Raw genomic sequence first — 21,739 nt, forward strand, 5'->3', positions numbered from 1 at the left:
AAAAAAAAAAGAAAAAGAAAAAGAAAAAAATGATAGCCCAGAACGCCTCAAATGTTTTTTCGGGCGTCTAGAACACACAAATTTCGCGGGGGTATTCCCCCTGACTCCCTAGGACCTGTCTCTTATACACATCTAGATGTGTATAAGAGACAGCAATAGTTTGTCATTAGATGTTATTTAGTATAACTTTATTCGGAAAAGTAATCTCAAAATCGAGTTGCCGTCCCCGGAGTTGTCAGTGACGTCGTATGATTTGTGTGCAATTTTTACCAGAGGCCAATGAGACACCCTTGTGTTTTCCCATTACAGTAGGACACATTTTTTCTCAAGGTAGGCCCTATTGCGCAATACGCAAAGAATAATAGTAAGCCTAAATCACATGAAAAGGATAAACTACTGTATAAGTAATAAATAGACCTAGTATTATGATAAATGGTCTTCATAAAATAGAGACGTTAGGGGGTGACGTCGTAGGCCTACATCTATCTATCTCAATAACATTTACCTTCCCCCTAACAAGAAGTACCGTTTAGTGGTCTGTGTTAGTCTAATAAGTAATGAAGAGGTACGGTACGGTGCACTCTCAGACCCTAACTTTAAGGATGTAATTTTATTAGACAGGAGCTTTCGCTGGCACTAAAATACCAGCTTCATCGGGTTGTGTGTTACTCTATAACAAGGTAATAGAGTATTAATTTTAGATTTTACCAAATTGATTTGGTTAACAAAAAATTTAGAAAGACAAAAATCTGGCCATATGTTGACGTTAGTTGACGCAAGTTGACGTGGATTGTTGACGGTTTACCGAACATCGCATCACCGGTTGGGTTTGTTTGTTTGGGCAAGTTTGAGCTTGTTTTGGGCTTTTGTGGCTTAATTTGTACTGATGTTTCGATAGAACAGAATGGGTTGTACTGTTGTATTTTGTTCTGTTGGGTCTGGAAGCGTTTCTTATTTCTAATTAGGCTTCTTATTAATCTTTTATAACAAGGGAATTATCGGCGATTATTAGAGGGGTCCTATCTCGATGTGGCTAGAAAATAAAGTCCTACTAGGCCTACTACGGGCCGGCTGGCCTACCAGTAGTAGGCTTGGCCCGGCCCGGCCCCCCAGCCTAGCCTATTTACGTCGACCTCTACGTAGCTAAACTAAGTTCAAGGGCTACGCTAACGTTACATTACCAAGCAGGCATCAATCAACAAGAGGCCCGGGACTTGCAGGCTTAGAAAGAGGTCCAAGCTAAATGTAGGCCCTTATCAGTCATGCACAATTTGAGACAATTTTGCACAATTTACAAATTATGTAAACTTTTCCTTGCACAATTTGTAAAAAACTGCAAGGATTCCTTTGCACATTTTAAAAACTCTGCAAGATTCTGCACAGTTTGCAAACTATGCAAGCAGGTCATTGCTTAATTTTAAAATGCGTGGACAATTTTCAAACTGTTCATGGGTAGCTCATGCACATTTTAATCGATTTGCACTTTTTGATACTATTTTTTTCTTCTGTTTGTGAATAGGGGAAGTGGATATATTTACGTGACTGTTTACAAATCAGTGAACGATATATCTACGTGAAATAAATAACACATATGCGTGTCCCACACACACACATGGCCTGGCCTTGAGTCCTAGACCTAGGCTAGCATATCTTTTTTCATCAGAATATGCCGTACATATCGCAAAAAATACATTCTGTTAAATCAATATCTAATAATAGGTTATAATATCAATATCAGTAAATAAATTTAAATGGCACATATTATGATAAATGCTGAAAGACAACTTGTGCAGTTTGCATAATGTGTATACAGTTTAAAGCTACTTTGAAACAACATCAGCAACTCATAATGAGCAAAAGGAACAGATTGCGCACAACATGTCCATCCAAGGGAGGCATCAAGACTCGCCATATCTTTCATTATTCCAGGTTTAAAGTTACTGTTTCTATCTGACATAATTTTCATACCTCGTAACCTCATGTTGTATGCCTCCCTCCAATTAAAGACCACTTTTTGGACTGGGGTTTCCATGGTCTTTACAGGGGTCTGTGGCAGCTTGGGTCTCTTTCTTAAGCCCAATAAAAATAAATGATCAGTTTATCATCCCTGCCCGCATGTTTTCTATAGTATTGGAAAAAAAAAAAATTTTCTTGTTTTCTTTTTTTAGTATAGTTTGTATATTGCTTGTATTATCGCAATCATGTATTTTACTTTTGAATATTATGCACCAGCGAACAATTCAAGGGTGATATTTGGCTTCAGCAAAATAAAAATGAAAAATATAAATCCTCCCTCCCTCATCACTTTTCCAGCCTATAGGATGATAAACTAATCATTTTATAATTGGGCTTATTAATATTAGAATAATAAAAGTAAAAGACATTGTTAATTTGGGACCATAGAAAAGTGGTCTTTAATTGGAGGGTTCTTTAATTAGAGAGAGACCTGTATTTCATACTATAAAGTTTTTTAATTTGCCGGAGGATATCTAAAGAATTGGCTCAAATTTGTGCAGAAAATCGCTAGGAAAATGGGTGCGCGGAATTGTAATTTCCTGCATAATTGCATTGGTTATATGTTAAGATTTAGTCAGAGTCTAATTTTCGGCAAAATCTGCGCAGAAATCAGCCCTTATTTTCCAAAATGCGCGGATAAATTTCTAGGCCAAATTTTTGTGCGGATAGATATACAGTCTGGCCTTTATTTATATTTTTCCCATCTTTGCAGACTATTCCTTATTAATGTTTCTCACCAACTTGTTTGACTACAAGACCAATGGTGCTGCTAGAATATGAAAAGCACATGTTTCTAGACCTCTTCCATGAAGATGGGATTATAGTTACAGCAAGGTAAAATAAATTATCAAATGAAGTTATAAAATAGATAGATAGATAGATGAATTTAATTAATTAATTTACTACATATTAATGAATGTTTACAAGAATTAGCTATTGATTAATTAACTGTTTTTTAATTGGTTAATTAAATTAGTTAAATATTATGATTAAATAAATATTAAATTAATATAAATAAATAACAAATTTAAACTCTCAATTATGTTCTTACATCATTTGAGCTCATGTTCATTCTATTTAGATATATAATTTTTGTCATTTTTTGTATCGGAATTCAACTAATTGACCTCTGTACCTTTGTTCTCAAATTCTCTCAGATTCCTTTGTTTATGTTCTATCTGTACTATCAAATTTTATTTGACAAAAAAATGTTGTATGCCCATATATAGTCATGTGGCTATATATGGTTATGATGTGTCATCATCATGACTATATTTAGGCATGTTAAATGTTCTTGTCAAATCAAATTTGATAGTCTGGACATGACATTTGTTATTTTGTATTGTTTTTCAGAGGTTTGGGCATAGAAAGGCTTTTGCTACATTTTATTGAATTGCACTGTGATCCTGGCAACCTTGTACTTGTTCTCAACACAAGCAGCCAGGAGGAGGTTAGTCATAATTTTATGTGCATGATGCTGCAAACATCTTCATATAATACACACTGCCAGTTTTCTCACACTTAATGCACACCTAAGTCTTTTAACGTCTCGCGCCTACACTGCATTATCTCATGCATCGTAAAAATGTTTATAAAAAGATAATATTTAGAGACCGATTATACTTTAACTTTAAAAAAAATTGAAGTGAATTTGTCATTAAAATGTGAATACAGGCCATATAATTTCTTTTAACGAAGCTATACCAACCGAGGACTGCAATCCATAGCGGCCCCACTACAATTTAATAGAAAATAGTAGTGGTAGTAGTAAAACTATGTTTATTCATGAAGCACAAATCAAAAAAATACAATGCTGTTTTTCATTATGGCCGTGAGATACCTTATTTAAATTAACAAAATTACACATAATGGTACCGGTACATCATAAAAAAGCAAAAGATAAATGCAGAAGTTAAATAATATAGATACATAATTTAATTATTATACAGTACTGTACACAAAGTCAACGATTTAGTAAAATAAAAAATAGCATAGGAGGGCGCTCTATTTTGTGGTTATTACATAGAGGGTGCTATATATAATTTTTTTTTTGTGAGACACTAACAAAGTTGGCAGGTATATCATAACTATCTCCTTATCCATTTATCATAATCATCATAATTATCACCATCCTTATCTTCAATATACTAATAGACCTTTTCACTTAGCCCCACCCCTTGGATATTGTTGCTAAGGTCCCATGAATAGAATAACGTAAACGTGCGAATGCATTCCTGGTTCTGTTCTGCTTGGTCAGTTGTTAAGTTTGATTGACATTCTGGAAATCCCACAGTTCTTGGTTCATATCCTGTCAACCTTAAGGTGACAACACTCTCTAACCCTCATTATATAATAATTATTATCACCTATTTTTTAGACAGGCATGAGCAAACACACTAGCCTGATGGCCGAGACAAGTGTGTTTTTAGGATCTGGCAACAAGAATTTTAGGGACCCACTTGTGCGTGGACTAGCATTTTTAGAATAGGCTACATTACTATGTAATGCGTAATGCCAATACTTATGAAAAGTCCAACTCTTGGCAACACGCAGCCTATTTTATTAACAACTTGTCGGCGCACAAAGAGATATCAAACAGAAAACCGACTGGTTATGCACCGCTCTGCTTGCTGGGTTGTTGACCAAATTTTTGGCAACGTGACTCAAACATATTGCAATATGTTGACATTGAAAATGCTATGAGCATCATAAGTCGTAACTAAGTAAATATATTATTTATCATGTGTACTGTCTTATTATTTTTTCCATATTGTTTTATAGAATTATCTGGTTGAAGAATTGACAAGTAAAGAAGTAAAGCTATTGCCGAAAGTCATCAACAATGAATATAGCATAAAACAAAGGTAAGACGAAGTGCGTAACATGCAAGGTATATTTCTTAATTTTAGTTTATTTACATGTAAGAGTACATAAAACATAAAAACATTGGACATAAGTTTATCTGCTTATGTGCTGACAGTGACTTATCACTATCAAGTGGCATCTAATCCAGGCTGATGAAGAAAATATCATATGTAAAAAGGCCAAAACACATACCAGACCATTTTTTGTTTCCCAGACCTTGAAGATATAGCGTCGAATGTTTTTTATAACACTATTGGTGTGAACTCACTTACTACGCTTATTTTAGTTGTCAAAATGTTATTTATTGTGGGTACGCATGTAGGGTCAGTTTACACAGCTGTGTCGTGGAGTTCAAGTACCATAGAACTCAAATAAGACCACTTCTAAAGGGATCGCATCCTTTTATGAACCATTATGTTTTTTGTATCAGTGGAAAATAACCTGTCTTTTTACACAAACAATCATAAGACCATTCTATTAAGGGACCACATTGTCTTGATAAAACAAAAATTGAGTTATCAAATAGTTTTTTACTCCTAGGCTCAGTATTTTCTTTCCAAGTTGCTATACTGATTCTCAGTTTTGTGAATCTTAGATTTGTTATTCTCCTTCAGACAAGCTGTTTACCTAGAGGGCGGAGTTCTGTTCATCACTTCACGTATCCTGGTCGTAGATCTCTTGACTGACCGTATCCCTGCTCATCTAATTTCTGGTATTCTTATCTCAAAAGCACATAGGTAAGTAGAAGATGAGGTTGAATTATTTGTTTTCACATCCAGCAGCAAGTACACTTCCCCAATACAGTATATAGACATTGTTTTCAGACCAACAAAAGAACTGTCAATTTTCAAACTGGCCTGCGAACATGAAAGCAATGAGGACATGTGCGGTGATTCCTTTAATAAATCAAATGCTGATTGGTTGAATTCGATCTCATGAATTAATTTGTCATGTTAAACTAGGTTAATCATGATGAATTCGATCTCATGAATTGATTTGTTATGTTAAACTAGGTTAATCATGAGGCCTCAACATGCTCCACTAGTTCACAATAGGGTGATTAAGCTGAGCATATTATTTGATTCTAGTAGGTTAACATAAAATGACTGGCTTGATGTTGGTCCCCTGGATCTGAACTCTGAATGTGAACCTAGCTAAGGCCAAATAAAAAAAATTATTGTGTTGGTCACGTCACCCAAAATGTATGAAATTGCGGTTCGGTATTAATTTTTTTTTATATGGCGAAAAATATTTTTTTTAACTGAGATAAAAAGGCTCTTCAATGTAGATTGTTGTATTTTTGTGTATTTTCTACTTTTTAGGCATAAACACATTATTGGTAATTACAAACAAAAAATAAAAAAAATTCTTCCGACATACCCATTTTTTGGATTTACTCAAAACGTGGCCAACACAAGAATTTTTTTTTTTTTTTTTTGCCTAATTGGAAGTCTCCTTCAGACCAATGGCTTTATTTTAGTGGTCTTCATTGAGGGTAACCGAATGCTGATCTCATGAATTAATAGGTCATTTTAAACTCGGTTAATCATGATGCCTCAACATACTCCACTAGTTCACAATAGGGTGATTAAGCCGGGAATGTAATTTGAGTCAGAGAGGCTTCACATAAAATGACTGGCTTGATCATGATATCCTGGATCTGGACTCTGAATGTGAACCTACAGTAGCTAATCAGAAGTCTCCTTCAGACCAATGGCTTTATTTAAGTCTTCTTTCAGGGACAAAATGGTTTCCCAAATCAGAATATTACATAAACCTGGCCTGTATTTTAAAACAGTTCATAGAACTCTATATACATTGGGTCAGACTCATGTAAACAAGCCAGTTCCTTTTTCTGAATCAGATCAAGGAGGTATAATATAGAAAAAAATAAATCCTTGTGTAATGACTTTGCTCAGTATTTTTGTAATAAGATTGTTAAAATCAGGACTAACCTGGATGGGATGGTCCAATCAATGTTAGTGGTGTTTACCAGGAGTCATCTAACGACTCCGATTTAGGTACAAATAATTTGTCAACACGCGCAGCGGAACCGGTATGGCAGATACGGCGACTGCTGTACCAATATTTTGACATGATTGTTTTCAGATACAGGCCTATTTGTTTTGTAATCCAAGATTTAATTGTATTTCATCTTAGTCCTACTTAAAAAGAAATTAAGAACTTGAGTGCTAATTCCGAGCATCTAGACGTGTAAATCTTATAAAAATTTTCCAACCGACTCTGACGCTGTACCAATCAATTAATGCTTCCACTGCCCCTGCAACACTGAGTAGTTTTCCTGTTGACTAAAAATAATCCTAAAACCCTACAAGTGTTGCAAAATTGAGCAGTATGTCTCGTTTTTGAGGCATCTAAGTGCACTGATACAGCTCCTCTTTTTGGAAAATTGAAATGGCTTCCAGTGGAGAAGCATTTTAGGTCTTCAGTTTTTATCTACCTTTGTTAATAATAGTGCACCTTCGTATCTTTAAAAATGTTTTTAATTTGATATGAGCCTGGAAGGACTGGTCTCAGATCCTCCAGGGATGTTACATTACTTCATATTCCTTCCATGTACTTATACAACTATTGGTGATAAATCTTTTTCTAAATTTAGACCACACTTTTGGAACATTTGCCCTGTCATTCATCTTCAATGTAATCTTGGTTCATCTAAAAACAAATTTAAAAGTTACTTACAAATGTAACATCACTGGATTTGACTTGGAGATTAACCTGGCTGTTTTGTGTTTTACAACAGTTCCCTTTATGATGTGCTTTTGTTTGTTTGGTCTGTGCTTTTGTAATTTTGCTGAGATGTTAAAGTGCACAGTAAATGATATAAAAAAAAAATTATTTTAATATTTTACTGCTTTTCTCTTAAATTATATGATGCTTTTTTATTAAATGTTTAATATGTAATTTTTATAGTATATATTTTTGTGTGAGGGTGTAGCTACATGTAACTCTGAGTTACAGTCAAACATTTGATTAAGCTGCTCCTGACCATGTTTTGTATTTATATGTTGTATTTGTATGTCAAATAAATAAATGAAATAAAGTGAAATTATTTCCAGTTATCGAGGTTACTAAAGTAATATACGCTATAAAAAAATTTAGTTCCAGTCGGGTAATTCTATTCCAGCGACCCTCCCTGTTGTCCAAAAATATAGATTTTCTTATCCAAATAAGATTAATTTTATTGCCAATCTCTAATATTGTAGTTTAAGTGCACTATTTGGGTCATACTAAACCATAAACTCTCCCTGTGAAACTTACCAGGGATTTGTACTGTATTCTGACCGAACCCTGACCGAGGCTCTAGTTGGCCCCTTGGTTTGGACCCCCGTCAAACATGTCGGACCCCCCTGTCTGCAAATTTCTAGAGCCACCGCTGCCCATGTATTCATACAACAGAAGGGTTAACCAATGAATTAAAAAGGACTGTGGAGGAAGTAACACTGGATTTTAGCTTTAATTTTAATATAATTTAATGGAAAATTAATATTAATTTTTACCAATTTTTTATATTTGTTTCATAGAGTTCTCAATACGTATCAAGAAGCTTTTATTTTACGGTTATACCGTGAGAAGAACAAGACTGGATTCATCAAGGCTTTCTCCGATCAACCTCAGGCGTTCTCATCCAGTTTCTGCCAGATTGACCATTTGATGAAAATCTTGTTTGTGCGCAAACTTCATCTTTGGCCTCGGTTCCATGCATCTGTCAATGCGTTTCTCGAAAAACATCAGGTATTTTTATTTTTGCAGATATTTTTTATTCTAGCCTTTAAATGATACTAAGAATATTATATATTTAATGCTTGCGGTACACGATGTAGATAATTTTGCAAAGAACAGTTTTGTTTGTTGAGAATGTCTTGACGTTTCAATTGAGTTGCTAAAAATTATGTTTAGGAGAATATTATATCTGCAGAGAATCCAAACAGGAAAATACTTATATGTTTGGATAGTGAAACTTGTTGCTGATTGGTGGAAAACTAAACATATAACTGAGACTATATGTGAAAAGTCTAATACAGAAGCCAGTATTCGCAGTTTCTGAATGAGGGTGGAGCGTGGCTAGAAAGCCAAAGACAGTGGCATTGTTTCTAGCTTAGTGAAAGGATAGCCAAAACAATGGCATGGTTTCAAGTGTGCGGGGAAGTGTGCTGCTTTGAAGAATATTATAATTAATATATTACAAATTGTTGGTGGCAATTATACTTATTTTTTTTGTTACCGCGAAGATATCGCACACTGTGATGAACCCTAATACACTAAACAAACTGAACGTTTAATAGGAATATTATAGATCTATTTTAAAGACTCAAGGAACAAAATTAGATGTAGGCCTACGGTGAGGTAGGAGGCTGCTGAGGCCTTCTCCTACTACTAGCCTAGGCTGTAGCCCAGCATAGTTATGAAATCATCCCACGATTTTTACCTGTCTGCACCAATCAAAAAGTTAGTGACTGTGTGTCTCTCAAATGCTTTAAAAAATGTTTATTTCTTTGACAAATGTGAAACATTACGAACAAGTTCTTCAAACACAACACAACTTACAGAATAGTTTTTCATCGTATCCGTACTGTACTGCTGATGTGTAGGTAACACGTTCTGCAGGAGTACAAATCAGCATATGCACAGCTAAATGTATACTGATCATATCACTATAGCAAAGGATGACAGCTACAACATCAAAACTAACATTAAAAGACGGCGATTGACTTATAAAGCAATTAGTAGAACATGCATTGTACACTAGCGGGAAATTATAGATTTAATGCATTCAAAAATTTTTTCAAGCATTAAATCTAACTTTCGTATAACAATTTTGCTATGGTGTACTATGCTGAGCTCTACTAATTGCTTAATAGTGTGAACACACCTTTAGGTCTTGTCCAGACTATCAAATTTTATTTGACAAAAACATGTGACGTGCCTAAATATGGTCATAATGACATCATATCATAAATAGGCATATCATAACCATGATGTGCCTATATATGGTTATAATGACATCACATCAGAAACATATATACGCACATCATGACTATATATGGGAATACAACAGTTTCCTGTCAATAAAAAATTTGATAGTTTGGACAGATCTTTAAAGATGTTGTAATATTTTTCAGCCTGATGTTGTGGAGCTGCAGTTGAGTATGACACCACGGATGCAAGCCATTCAAACGTCAATTCTCGACATCATTAGTGCCTGCTTACAAGAGATAAAAAGATATAATCCAATGGTAAATTATATTAAATCTATATTTTATTTAAGATATACTGTCAACTAAATTTAATGTTTAATTTTTAATTATGATTGCTTGATTTTTATATTTCAATACGTTATTAGCTGTCTACTCAGAGTTAGAAGAACATTTTTTTCTGGCAATTTAACATACACATTTATATGGTTGTTTTAAATGATTCAAATTTTAATTTTGAAGCTGGAAAGAGCTTTTGTTTGTTTACCAAATTTTGTTCATCTTATAATTAGTTAGGAATACAATATGTATGTTTGTGTATCTATGGATATAAAGTCTGTAAAAGATTGAAATGAAAATATATGTAGTTTCGTAGTTTAATATAAACAAATCAAATTAATTATTTTTTAGTTGGATGCAGATGCCTTTTGTGTTGAGAAGATTATTGGCAGGAAAAGCCTTGATAAGCTCATCAAATATCAGCTAGACCCTGTGTGGCATCAGTTGGTAAATTCAAATATATTTTATATGATTATTATGAAAATATGAGTCTATTTCGTGAATACATAGCAAAATGAACTTCTGACTAGAAATGAAGATATAAATCAAGGATGTGTTGTTTCAATCTTCTTGTAAAAATAATATCAATTAAATTCCAATGAATAAAAACAATTCATGAAATCTTCTTGTAGCGAAGAAACTTTTCGAAAAAAAAACACAATCTCTTGAAAATACATTTGGCGTAGATTAAATCAATGCTCAGTCACAAAGAGAGCTCCTTAATCGTAAACCATTAAATAGAGAATGAGGACTATTGTTATGGTGACAGTTTGAACGTGGCGCCCTGGGTTGGACTGTTCTATTTCAGTTGAAGGGGCGTTACATTTCAGGAAGAAAGGCAATTAGTAAGTTTATCCAAGTAAGTATCCCACTCATAGACTACCAACGTCATGATTGATTTGAGTAACTTAGTGTATAATAACACTTATTTAGACTCATTGTTTAAATAATTAATAATATAATTTTTATTGTTAGGCCCTCTCTTAAATTACTGTATGGATGGACAGATTATTTGATTGATTGACTAACTAGATTGATACAAGAAAATTCTTTTTTTTTTCTTTATTTTAATCAAATACATGAGAATTGGTCATATACAAAATACTATATGAATAGTGAACACTTGTCTTTTGTAAAATAACAACTGAGTCGTAATTTTCCCATTGGAGATAGCATGTTCCATTTTCAATGATTGATTGATTGATGTTGATATTTCAGACAAATAAAACAAGGCAATTGGTAGCTGATTTGAAACTCCTTTGCCTACTACTTCAGTTTTTGGTTCAATATGATTGCATCACCTTCTACAACTACTTGAACACATTCAGGTAAAATGCTTTACACACACATGTTTGATATGTATTATCATAAAATAACAAGTGATAGGCCTATGTATAATTTATTTTTAATATGTTAATTATATTAACAGTTTTCAATCGTCTAATGAACTTAAATAGCTGGTCGAGTTGGCTTTAACCTGGCATCCCATGCTAAAAATTAAACTTATGTCTATTAAACACCTTCAAATGGAATGCATGCACAAAATCCTGTTGACCAAACCCAGTACTGTTTCAATTATAATCGTGCAGGAACTAAATTTTAACCATGCAACATTAAAATAATGTTGATAATAACATGCTATCATAATCAAATATAATGTCAGTCTGCATATCATATAGTATAATGGTCCAATTAACTGAAAATTCAGTGTTTTTAATTGTTTATTTATGTTTCTCTGGTATTATAGTCAACTATAATACCTCCATGGTACTAGCCTACAATGTAAATATTAGCCGACTATATCTTGAAAGATGCCCATATTATCTTAATTAGAAGCCCATGGGCTTCCTTTTGAGATGTGTTTCTTTTCAAGAGTACTTTTGCAAATTAAATAGTTGTTGGGGTGGGGGTGGCTTCTTTTCAAGATGGGCTTCTTCTCGAGATTAGGCCTACTGGCTTGTATTCAAGGTTTTAAGGATATTGTGAATGCTTTTTTTTGGATAATAGGTCGAACGAGAAAAAGTTTGGACAGAACTCTGGTTGGCTTTTCTTAGATGCATCTAATACAATGTTTCAGGTATGAAGTATTAATTACTAAAGCAACTCGGGTATAAGCCCCACCCTCTTTACTACTATTAATTAATCCCCTGTTTAGTTACTAAGGCTACGTTCACACCTGAGAGATACGCCAGGCGTATCTAACGTCGGGCGTTCGTTAATCAAATGCGTAACTAGCGAGAACTCTAGCGTAAGTATTCGTTTGAAATACTGTATTTGTATTCGTAATTCGCACATTTTATTTCCTGTTTACATCTAGGCTTATTTTGATTGGTCAAAATCACTGAAAACTTAAAACTCTTTAATGCAGTATGTTGTATTATTTATGCAATCAAATGTCTTTATATACCCCAGAATGCAAGAGACCGAATTTTTGGCTCATCAAAGAACAAGAAACAAAAAACAGAAGAGGGAGAGAAAAAAGAGAAAGTAAACGAAACCAATTCCGAAGGTACTGTTTTTACCAAAAATTTCTGTGTAATTTTAGTTACCATTAGCACTCCTGTCATGAACAGAGGGGGCCCAGGGAGGGACATTCACAGAGAGGGGATCCAGGCTAGCTCCTAGTCACACCATGGTTTTTTGGCTGGGTGATACAATTTTGGTTTGGGCAGTGGAAATGGTTTGGTTTCCCAACCTCGAGGTCGAGGTTTCATTCTTCTGCTGTGAATTTTCTCTTCCGCTTCATGCCACAGAAACTTGGGATAAACTCCATCCCCAGTGGACCCTAGTGGCTTAGCAAGGATTTACTTTACCTCCAGGTGGCCGGAAATGAGAGCTTGAAAGTGGTTGGGAAACTAGGCCACCACCTTCTGCCTAAATCTTTTCTTCAAAAGTTGAATTTGTTGAATGGCCAAGCGGTTAAGACAGGGACGCAGCAACGTACAGCCATAATATCGGCATTGGTTCAAGCGGCAAGCTCGCCTATGTTTCTGGTGGTGGAACAAGTGTTCTCGGAAAGGACTATAAACTGTAGGCCCAGTGTACACAATAGGCTCATGTGCCCTTTAAAGAACCCAGTACATCTGTTACCCTGCAGTTATGGATCATTAGGTACTTTGCAGGATGTATCTACGTAAGCGTAAACGTAAAATGTGATAAATAACGATAGAATCAAAATGTATAGCTAAATTCAATATTTTATTTGCTTACTTTGTTTTATGTAAGTTATTACTAGTGCTTTATTTTTCAGATTTGGAGCTTGAACCATGTCCGAAATGGCAGTTGTTGTTCGACACACTGAATGAAATCAAAGAAGATAGTAAGACCACAGGTGAACATTTTAAATAGAATTTGTCACCAATAAACGTCTGTAGTCACAACATTCTATAGGGACAGGGGTTTGTGAGATTATCCATGAGTATTAGTAACACAGCCTTGTGCAAACAAATTTAAGTCTCCCTCACAATGTTTTCATTTGTTTTGTTTTTTTTTGTAATATTTTTTTATAGTTAAAATATGGTCATTATTATGTGTTTCATTTTATTTCATTTGTTTATTCTTTAGAACACAAGAAAGAAATATACAGAACAATAAACAAACTAGTAGTGACTATTTATACTCCTGGATGGAGAGAGAAATGTTTATTAAAGTGCCTTGCCCAATGACACAAGTAATGCGATGAGTGTTCAATGTGAGAAGTGGTCTCACGATCAGAAGTTCAACACTTTACACGCTCCTACAAACATTGTGCTCACTGTTTTCAAATGGCTTTATCTTTCAGGTCAACCAAGCCGTGTGTTGATCTGTGCATCCGATGATAGAACTTGCTCACAGTTAAGAGATTTTCTATGCGATGGTGCTACACCGTTATTATTAAAATTATTCAATAAACATTTCCAATCTAAAACGTCAGAGACAGATAATGAAGAAAGTGCCGTAAGTGTGAGTAAATATTAATCACTTGTTCTGTGTTTGTACAACAAATTAAATAATAATAAATAAGATGATAATGCAATAAATGATAATGATGAGTATGGCCGCAGCAGCGACATTGACAATGACGATAGTGGATGATGATGAGTATGGCTGCTGATGACTGGACGATGGAGATTCTTGGATACCGTGAAGCTTCTCTCCATGTGGAATATCGGTTACAGTGCATCATCTTTTGGGAGAGACGTTTAAGAGAGGTGTATCCACAAATATAAATATCAGTAGTAATTATAATATGTTCAACTTTAAATAGCCAACTTCATGCCCACAAGGCCTTTAAGCTTTTTCCCTGTCATTGGGTCAAGCACATATTAAAAAATTCCATAAATTTGCAGCTGTAGTCAGCGCACCTTGTGTACCTACCTACCAGGTACTCACTTGTACTCCTGGGTGGCGAGAGACAACCGTAAGTAAAGTGCCTTGCCTGAGGACACATGTGAGTGCACAGCGAAGAATTGAACTGCCGACCTCAAGGTTGAAAGCAGAACCGTAACCGCTACCCCAACCCACTTCTATGATGATATGATATTACAATATTGATAATGAATTCCGAGAAATTTATATTCCAGAACAATAAAAGGAAAAAAGATAAAAAGTCAAAAACTGTTGAGAATCCTAAGAAGGGAGATGTGCTTACATTAACCCAGATGATGGGAGGGACAACCGACAATGCTGACAATGACCAGTCGCCTGTAGACATTGAAGTGACATCATTCGATGCATATTATGGAATATTAACAGCTCCATCTACTGTTATTCATCCACTTCATGGAAATGAGTGAGTTTTTAAAAAAAAAATAGATATTTTGAGGCTAAGACTAATGTCAAGTAAAACATCATTTATTTACTGTCTAATTTTTTTTTGACAATACATTCATGTTGTTACATAGTTGATTAAGCCTTTTCAGGGTCATTATTGACATTGTTTTATATTGTTTATTTTTAGCCATTCCGACCATCTTAACATTATAGATTTAGTGTCAATGGTAGTGGTAATAACAGTAAGTACATAAACAAATTTTATTACTCACCTACTGTACTATTTAAAAAGGGAAAACACACTCCCTTGTTATGATACGAATCCAGAGAGGTGAACAGGGCTCCGGGGAATGGAGCCGAAATATCCTAAATAGTGCAGTAGGTGAGTAATAAAATTTGTTTATGTACTTATTGTTATTACCACTACCACTGACACTAAATCTATAACGTTAAGAGGGTCGGAATGGCTAAAAATAAATAATATAAAACAATATATATTTTTTATTAATCTGTTTGTCACAGAGACCCCCATAATTTAACCAGGACATTAAAAGAACTTCAACCAACATATGTGATTTTGTATGACGCAGAGATTCAGTTTGTTCGCCAATTAGAAGTGAGTAATTACTATTCAAACTTATAAATTTTACATCAACTTTTGAGATATACTTATATATGGCTTGTTGGTGCAGTCATTGCGTTTCTGTCTCTGAACCTGGAGTTTGGGGCTCGAAATCTTTGCTGTGCATTTCACTTGTGTTTTTGGACAAGGCACTTTTCCTACGTTTGTCTCTCTCAAAAGTGTCCTTTTTTTATTAGTGTCCTTTTTTTTAATTGTAGATACCATTTCCTGTTGTTCTTCCTTTTGGCAATTAAATGTTTCGTTTTGCAGGATCCCAATGGAAATACGTTTCTTTGAAACCTTTTTGGGCTATTCCTTGCTTTCAGAGTTTTCAATTGTATTTGTTTTTCCTTTTCTTGTCTTCATTGTTTTTGTATTTTACTCTGATTGCTAAATAAATTCAAATCACTCCACACCGGAGCTTAAATGGGTACCCGGTGGTTCACTATTTGGGAGGAAAAAGGCAGCGTGGAAATGAACTGGCCACCCTATAACACAATGCCGAGGCTTAGTACGATGGGCTAACAGCTCATTCCTCTACGTTCCATAATGAATACGGGACTACCTTTAAGGGTTGTTTGGAATGTGGCTAGAATTTTAAGAATATGTTAAACTAAATGATTTTAAAAATCTTTTAGTTATTTTCCTCTAACAATGTGTGAATGTTCCCTTAATAATAAAGACTAATAACACAGCACTTATAATGCGCCATCTATCTAGTGTCCATTCCAAGGCGCAGTGACTCTTGATGAAAAGAAAATTGTTTATATTTTTAATACATTGATTTCTGGATCCATCCCTGCCATACTTATCCCTTAGTTGTCTGTGAACAGAACCGTGGCTTGATTCATGATTTAATGGACCTTTCTGGAGTGTAGAACAAGATTAACAACTGACCCATCAGGATGTGTTATAGGTAGGACCAGGAATACGCACATGTCCCAGAAACATTCAAGTTTATTTATGCAGTTGTTTTTTTGGACCGGGCTTGGGATTATCAAAATGGTCTATTGTGCTCTGTAGTCTGTAATTTTTTTTTAGCTGATGACCTGTTTGTTCTAGCTCAGGCTCAGGATTTATCAATCTCAGCTTAGCAAATGAGTTAAAAAAAAAAAGTTAAAATGTCACTAAGCAAATAACTTAAGCTGATTTAAGCAAAATCTTATCTTAAAAATCGTGTTAGATGGCGCATGTGTACGATTGACTTAATTTTAAGCAACTTTTAAGCTAAGCAATATTGATAAATCTGACTTAAGCAAGAAAATAGACTTAAGAAGAATTTAAGCTGATTTCTAGTTTGATAAATCTGGCTCCTGGTTCCTTTTGCATTCTTTTTTACTTCTTTCAGTGTTCCTTGATTGAGGCCTATTTTTGTCGTTGTTGATGCTGTGAGAGTCCTAAATTCTCAACTATGCCGAATCAATCTTGCCCTGTATTATAGATTAAAATGGTTAACTAATAAACAAATGTAATTGAATTATTTTTTTTTCAGATTTATAAAGCATGTAGGCCAAGTGTACCACTTCGTGTTTACTTTCTTATGTATACTGGGTCAACAGAGGAGCAGCGATATTTAACTACTTTGCAACAAGAAAAAGACGCATTTGAACACTTAATACGAGAAAAGGCTGTAAGCATTTATTTCTATATTACTGAAACAATCAGGAGCAGATCCAAGAATCTTCATTGTTGGGGGTGGGGGCTTTCTAAAAATTATAGATGGTTTGAGTCCGCACGTTCCTCAGCATTATCATGGCTGAAGTACAAAAAAGAAGCCTGTGTAGCCCCCCTCTAAATCTGACCATGATACTTGTGCAAAAAAGAGGCCTGTCTAGCCTCCTTTAAATCCACCCCTGATACTTGTGCAGAGAAAACAGGAAAGAAATTCTAGACGGAATTAATTTAGCTTCCACTACATTTAAAGGGTCATTTATCTGATAGTTTACTGTTTAGTACAGTATTGGGAGCAGTGGCATATCTGGGGGTGTGGCCCCCAAATACTCACACCCCCAGTTGGCTCCCTAAAAAGAAATCATGTTGTTAAAAATCACCTGAAGTCACCTTATTTTGCAACCTAGCACCCCCCTCACCAAATCATCGAGCACAACTTTATTGTCAGATGAACACTCTGGACTGTTGCTTTTTATTGTACTACAAACTAAATTTTGTTCTCTTATGATTCATGTAGACAATGGTTATTCCAGAAGAGGTTGAGGGGAAAGGTGAAATTGCACCCCAGTTAGAACGTGCACAATCAACAGAGCAGACAAGTTCTAGGAAAGGCGGCCAAACTTCACATGTACAACAGAAGGTATCATCATCATCATCATCCTATAATGTGCATAAACCTCAAATGAGTATATTTGCATAATTTACAATTAAATTGATAAAAGCCACTGGATTTACATTAACAAATTTTCACTTCTCGAGTCTTAGAAACAGACTTGATTATACAACATTGATGGTTCCAAAGTTATTGTCATTGCTTTGTTCGTGGAAAAATATTTAAAAATTATAATAAAACTCTGAATTGGTCTTTTAAAAGAACAACAGTTTCCAAAAGCCACAGATCAAAAAAAGTAAAAAAAAAAGAATCATATTTCTGTATATTCTCTGGCAAGAATTCATAAGGGAGCATGCAGGGATCCTGACAAGCATCCTGTGCCCCCTGGACCCCAGCTTGTGTCGCTACTGGACTTGTGTTGAAAAATATAGTAATTAAATGGACCAGTACACTGGGGTAACCCTTACTTGTCTCGAAAGATGTACTGGGTTCTTTAAAAGTACACATGAGCCAAATTATGTACACTGGGCCTACGGTTTATAGTCCGACGAGAAGACTTGTTCCACCACCAGAACAATAGGCAATCGTGCCGTTCTAACCTGCGCTGATATTATAGCTGTACACATATTTTTGCCATTGTTAGAGATTGAACATTTCTGTCGAGTTTAAACATCCTAAATCTGAAAGTAACCCCCAATAATTCATATCATATAGGTGATAGTTGATATGCGGGAATTTCGGAGTGAACTACCTTCACTATTGTACAAGAGAGGAATTGATATTGTACCTGTTACTATTGAGGTCGGTGATTACATATTAACCCCTGACATTTGTGTTGAACGTAAAAGTGTGAGCGATTTGATTGGTTCACTGAAGAGTGGTCGACTTTATAACCAGGTTGTGGCGATGACACGATATTATAAGAGACCAGTTTTACTTGTTGAGTTTGACCCCAACAAGTCTTTCTCATTACAGGTAATTTATATGTTTTCTCAATTCATCACTACCATTTTAAAATCTTTTTTTTTTTTTTTTTTTTTTTTTTATTTCTCTGTATACTCATTTTTGAAGTTAGCTCATGAATACAATATTGAATTATCACAGATGTAAGAATTTAATTGGTAAAAGCCACTGGATTTACATTAACAAAAAAAACTTCACTTCCCAAGTCTTAGAAACAGACTTGGTTATATAACCTTGATTGATGGTCCAAAAGTTATCGTCATTATTTTTTGGGGGGGAAAAACACTTTAGAAATTATAATAAAACTCTGAATTGGTCTTAAAAAATCATAAATTTTCAAGCCACAGATAAAAAAAAATGTAAAAATTATATTTCTGTAAGATACCTTTTACATTTCAATGACTACACTTACATTCTTAACTACTATACATTTTTCATCAATAAAATTATTTTTCACCCTCCATCCTAAAATAATTGTAATAATACTCTCTTGAAATTTCTAGTTACATAGAAAGTCGTCACCACTTGTACGATAAGTCTCATTTTTTTAACTTTTCCGAATTATTCCTTCTAATAGACTAGAACCACCATGACATCTGAAACCACATATCAGAATATCTCTTCCAAGCTGGCTTTGTTAACATTGCATTTTCCTGCTTTACGGATTCTGTGGTGCCCTAGTCCACATGGAACAGCAGAGTTGTTTGCCGAACTTAAGGTACTTATGATTATTTTATTTAAAAAAACAAATTTTTATGAACAACAATCAAGAATATACCAATAGCAACATTTTTTTTTCTAAGCTAATTGATAGGATATTTTGTTGGCCTTAGGTTAATCGTTTGCAACCTGATGTAGACACTGCGTTAGCTGTGACGACTCAAACTGACACAGACTCACAGGATGCCTACAATCACACACCCTATGATATGCTTCTTAAGATGCCAGGAATCAACACCAAGAACTGCTGGTATGTATAATAATTTTTTTTCTAACTTCTGATTTCATCCAACAGACAGGCAGTTTGAAAATATCAGAATAAAACACTTCATTGATTACTTTGTCAGAAGTAATCATTGGAAGCCACAGGTTTACCTTTGACCTTTCTCATGAATTTTCGTGTGCATCTGTGTTTCTGTAGACAAGGTTTGTAAATACAACTCAAGAATCTTACAGAATGCATGTCATATAATTAATGCTAGTCATGTAGTTGTGAATAAGGTCTTCAAATTCAAACATTGAACTCGTACAGGATAAAACTGTGGAGGTATAGTTTCGTTTTTGCCAGAACTTTGTATTAAAAATGCTACGCCTGCCAACACTCACGCATAGTTTATAAAAGATAAAATGTATAGTCTGATCAAAACATAACCCTGACGCAAAGGCAGATTTCCCAGACAACAGAGAAAGTGGACCTGCATCGTAATCACAGCCTACGTAGTCTGGTTACTCATTATAATTATTACATTATTGTTAAATAGTATTTTAAATGATTATTAATTTATGTAAGATCATTTTTGTGTTATCCTCAGAATTATGCTTTATCATGTTTTGTGTATTATATTGTTGTATATTTTATATGAGTTTCAAATATAGTCAATGAATCAAGCAATGAATGAATGAATCAATCAATCAATACTTTATAAGTGTAATAATAAGAGTATTTTTATATGCGGTAGTATCAAAATCTGTTTTTCATTATGATAGTATATTAATGTATCATTCCTTTGTAAATATATTTCAGGAAATTACTGAAGACTGTGGATGACCTATCAAAAATCTGCAGTATGTCTATCGAAGAGTTGAACACATTGCTAGGAAGTGGCGCACATGCGAAGTTGTTACACGACTTCTTGCATACGACACAAGCACAAGGAACAACGACATCAGATGTTAAAAAACCAAGTCGTAGGCCGGTGAAAACCAAGTTAAAGAAATAGCGGTGGTCAACTAGCTTAACATGGCAGTTCCTCATGTACATGTCACTTACTCTGTACAGGCACGGTCAGTTGCAAAAAGTTTATCTCCACTATCCGAGAGCGTTTAACTACACCATGCCGCCTGATTATTTATGGTTGCAGCAGAGTGGATTTTCACTAAAAAACATATGTAGGCGCTGTTTGTCGAGTTGCGTTATTCATGAAGTCGATATAGTGAGAATACTGCATTTTTACTGAATCATTAGGTGTATATCGGTATCAGGCATAGAACACTATTGTGTTGGCTAGAAAAATTTTTTGCATTGAACACTTCGTGGCAAGTTGTTTAGAATAATAATGTTGTGATGAACATCAATGAATAGACAAAAATATACAAACTGATAGATTGAAACTACTTAATAAATGTTTTAAAGCATCAGCAATTATAGTAAAAATCTTTATTAAAATGTGTTCGTTTTTCTGATTATTATAAACTCAATGCATCACCGACCACATACAGGGGCGGATCCAGGATTTTTCAAATGGGGGGTGGGGGGCATTATGTATAGTACTCATAATTTATTTAAAAACAAATCTGCGGGTGAACACATGCAACGCATGTCTCAACCCAGTAAATCTAGCATAGACCAGGGGTAAAAGGGCCGGCCACTGCTGCCAGGTCCAGCCCATCACCCCCCCCCCCAAATCCGCACATGCAAATAACGAAGTAGTCGAGCTTGCCAAAAATTTTGACAATATAGGGGTTTCAAAGGCTTATTTATTCTTCCATCATCAAAACAACAGAACCGCTGATGTTTTTCAGGAGCTTTGTTCACTGAGCATTGGGTTCCTTTTGACATCAGTCACAAGACCATACCTGCGTTACTTGTTTCGCTCGCTCTGGAGGTAGGCTTATTATAAAAGATTACATCACCATAATAATAAAACCACTCAATTTTGTTTTTACCACTACACCGACCCATATCACTGGCATTGTCTCGCATCATACGCATTAGTCATCACTCAAACCTTAAGTTGCCTA

At 34.8% G+C, this 21,739-nt stretch overlaps 1 protein-coding gene across 5 annotated transcripts; it reads left to right on the forward strand.

Moving 5' to 3' along the window:
• Nucleotides 1-823: 823 nt before the first annotated feature.
• LOC117114397 (DNA repair endonuclease XPF-like) lies at nucleotides 824-21,140 on the forward strand. Of its 5 annotated transcripts, XM_033258058.1 has the most exons (22): nucleotides 908-936; nucleotides 1,814-1,929; nucleotides 2,729-2,850; nucleotides 3,370-3,466; nucleotides 4,798-4,880; nucleotides 5,496-5,618; nucleotides 8,427-8,637; nucleotides 10,026-10,139; nucleotides 10,509-10,604; nucleotides 11,376-11,485; nucleotides 12,165-12,234; nucleotides 12,570-12,666; nucleotides 13,408-13,488; nucleotides 13,939-14,099; nucleotides 14,720-14,928; nucleotides 15,432-15,525; nucleotides 17,024-17,161; nucleotides 17,720-17,842; nucleotides 18,530-18,790; nucleotides 19,356-19,496; nucleotides 19,612-19,748; nucleotides 20,523-21,140. In XM_033258058.1, exons 3-22 carry the CDS (start codon nucleotides 2,777-2,779, stop codon nucleotides 20,716-20,718), a joined length of 2,616 nt encoding a protein of 871 aa, XP_033113949.1. In that variant the 5' UTR covers nucleotides 908-936; nucleotides 1,814-1,929; nucleotides 2,729-2,776; the 3' UTR covers nucleotides 20,719-21,140. The 5 variants fall into 5 exon arrangements, with proteins under 5 accessions (XP_033113946.1, XP_033113950.1, XP_033113948.1 ...); XM_033258055.1 differs by lacking the exon at nucleotides 1,814-1,929 and having other exon boundaries at nucleotides 824-936; XM_033258059.1 differs by lacking the exon at nucleotides 1,814-1,929 and having other exon boundaries at nucleotides 824-936; nucleotides 13,939-14,093.
• Nucleotides 21,141-21,739: the final 599 nt, after the last annotated feature.

The sequence above is a fragment of the Anneissia japonica genome, unplaced genomic scaffold (assembly GCF_011630105.1).
Source record: "Anneissia japonica isolate Jap-2015-1 unplaced genomic scaffold, ASM1163010v1 scaffold1231_len1163931_cov198, whole genome shotgun sequence".
Classification (NCBI taxonomy): Eukaryota; Metazoa; Echinodermata; class Crinoidea; order Comatulida; family Comatulidae; genus Anneissia; species Anneissia japonica.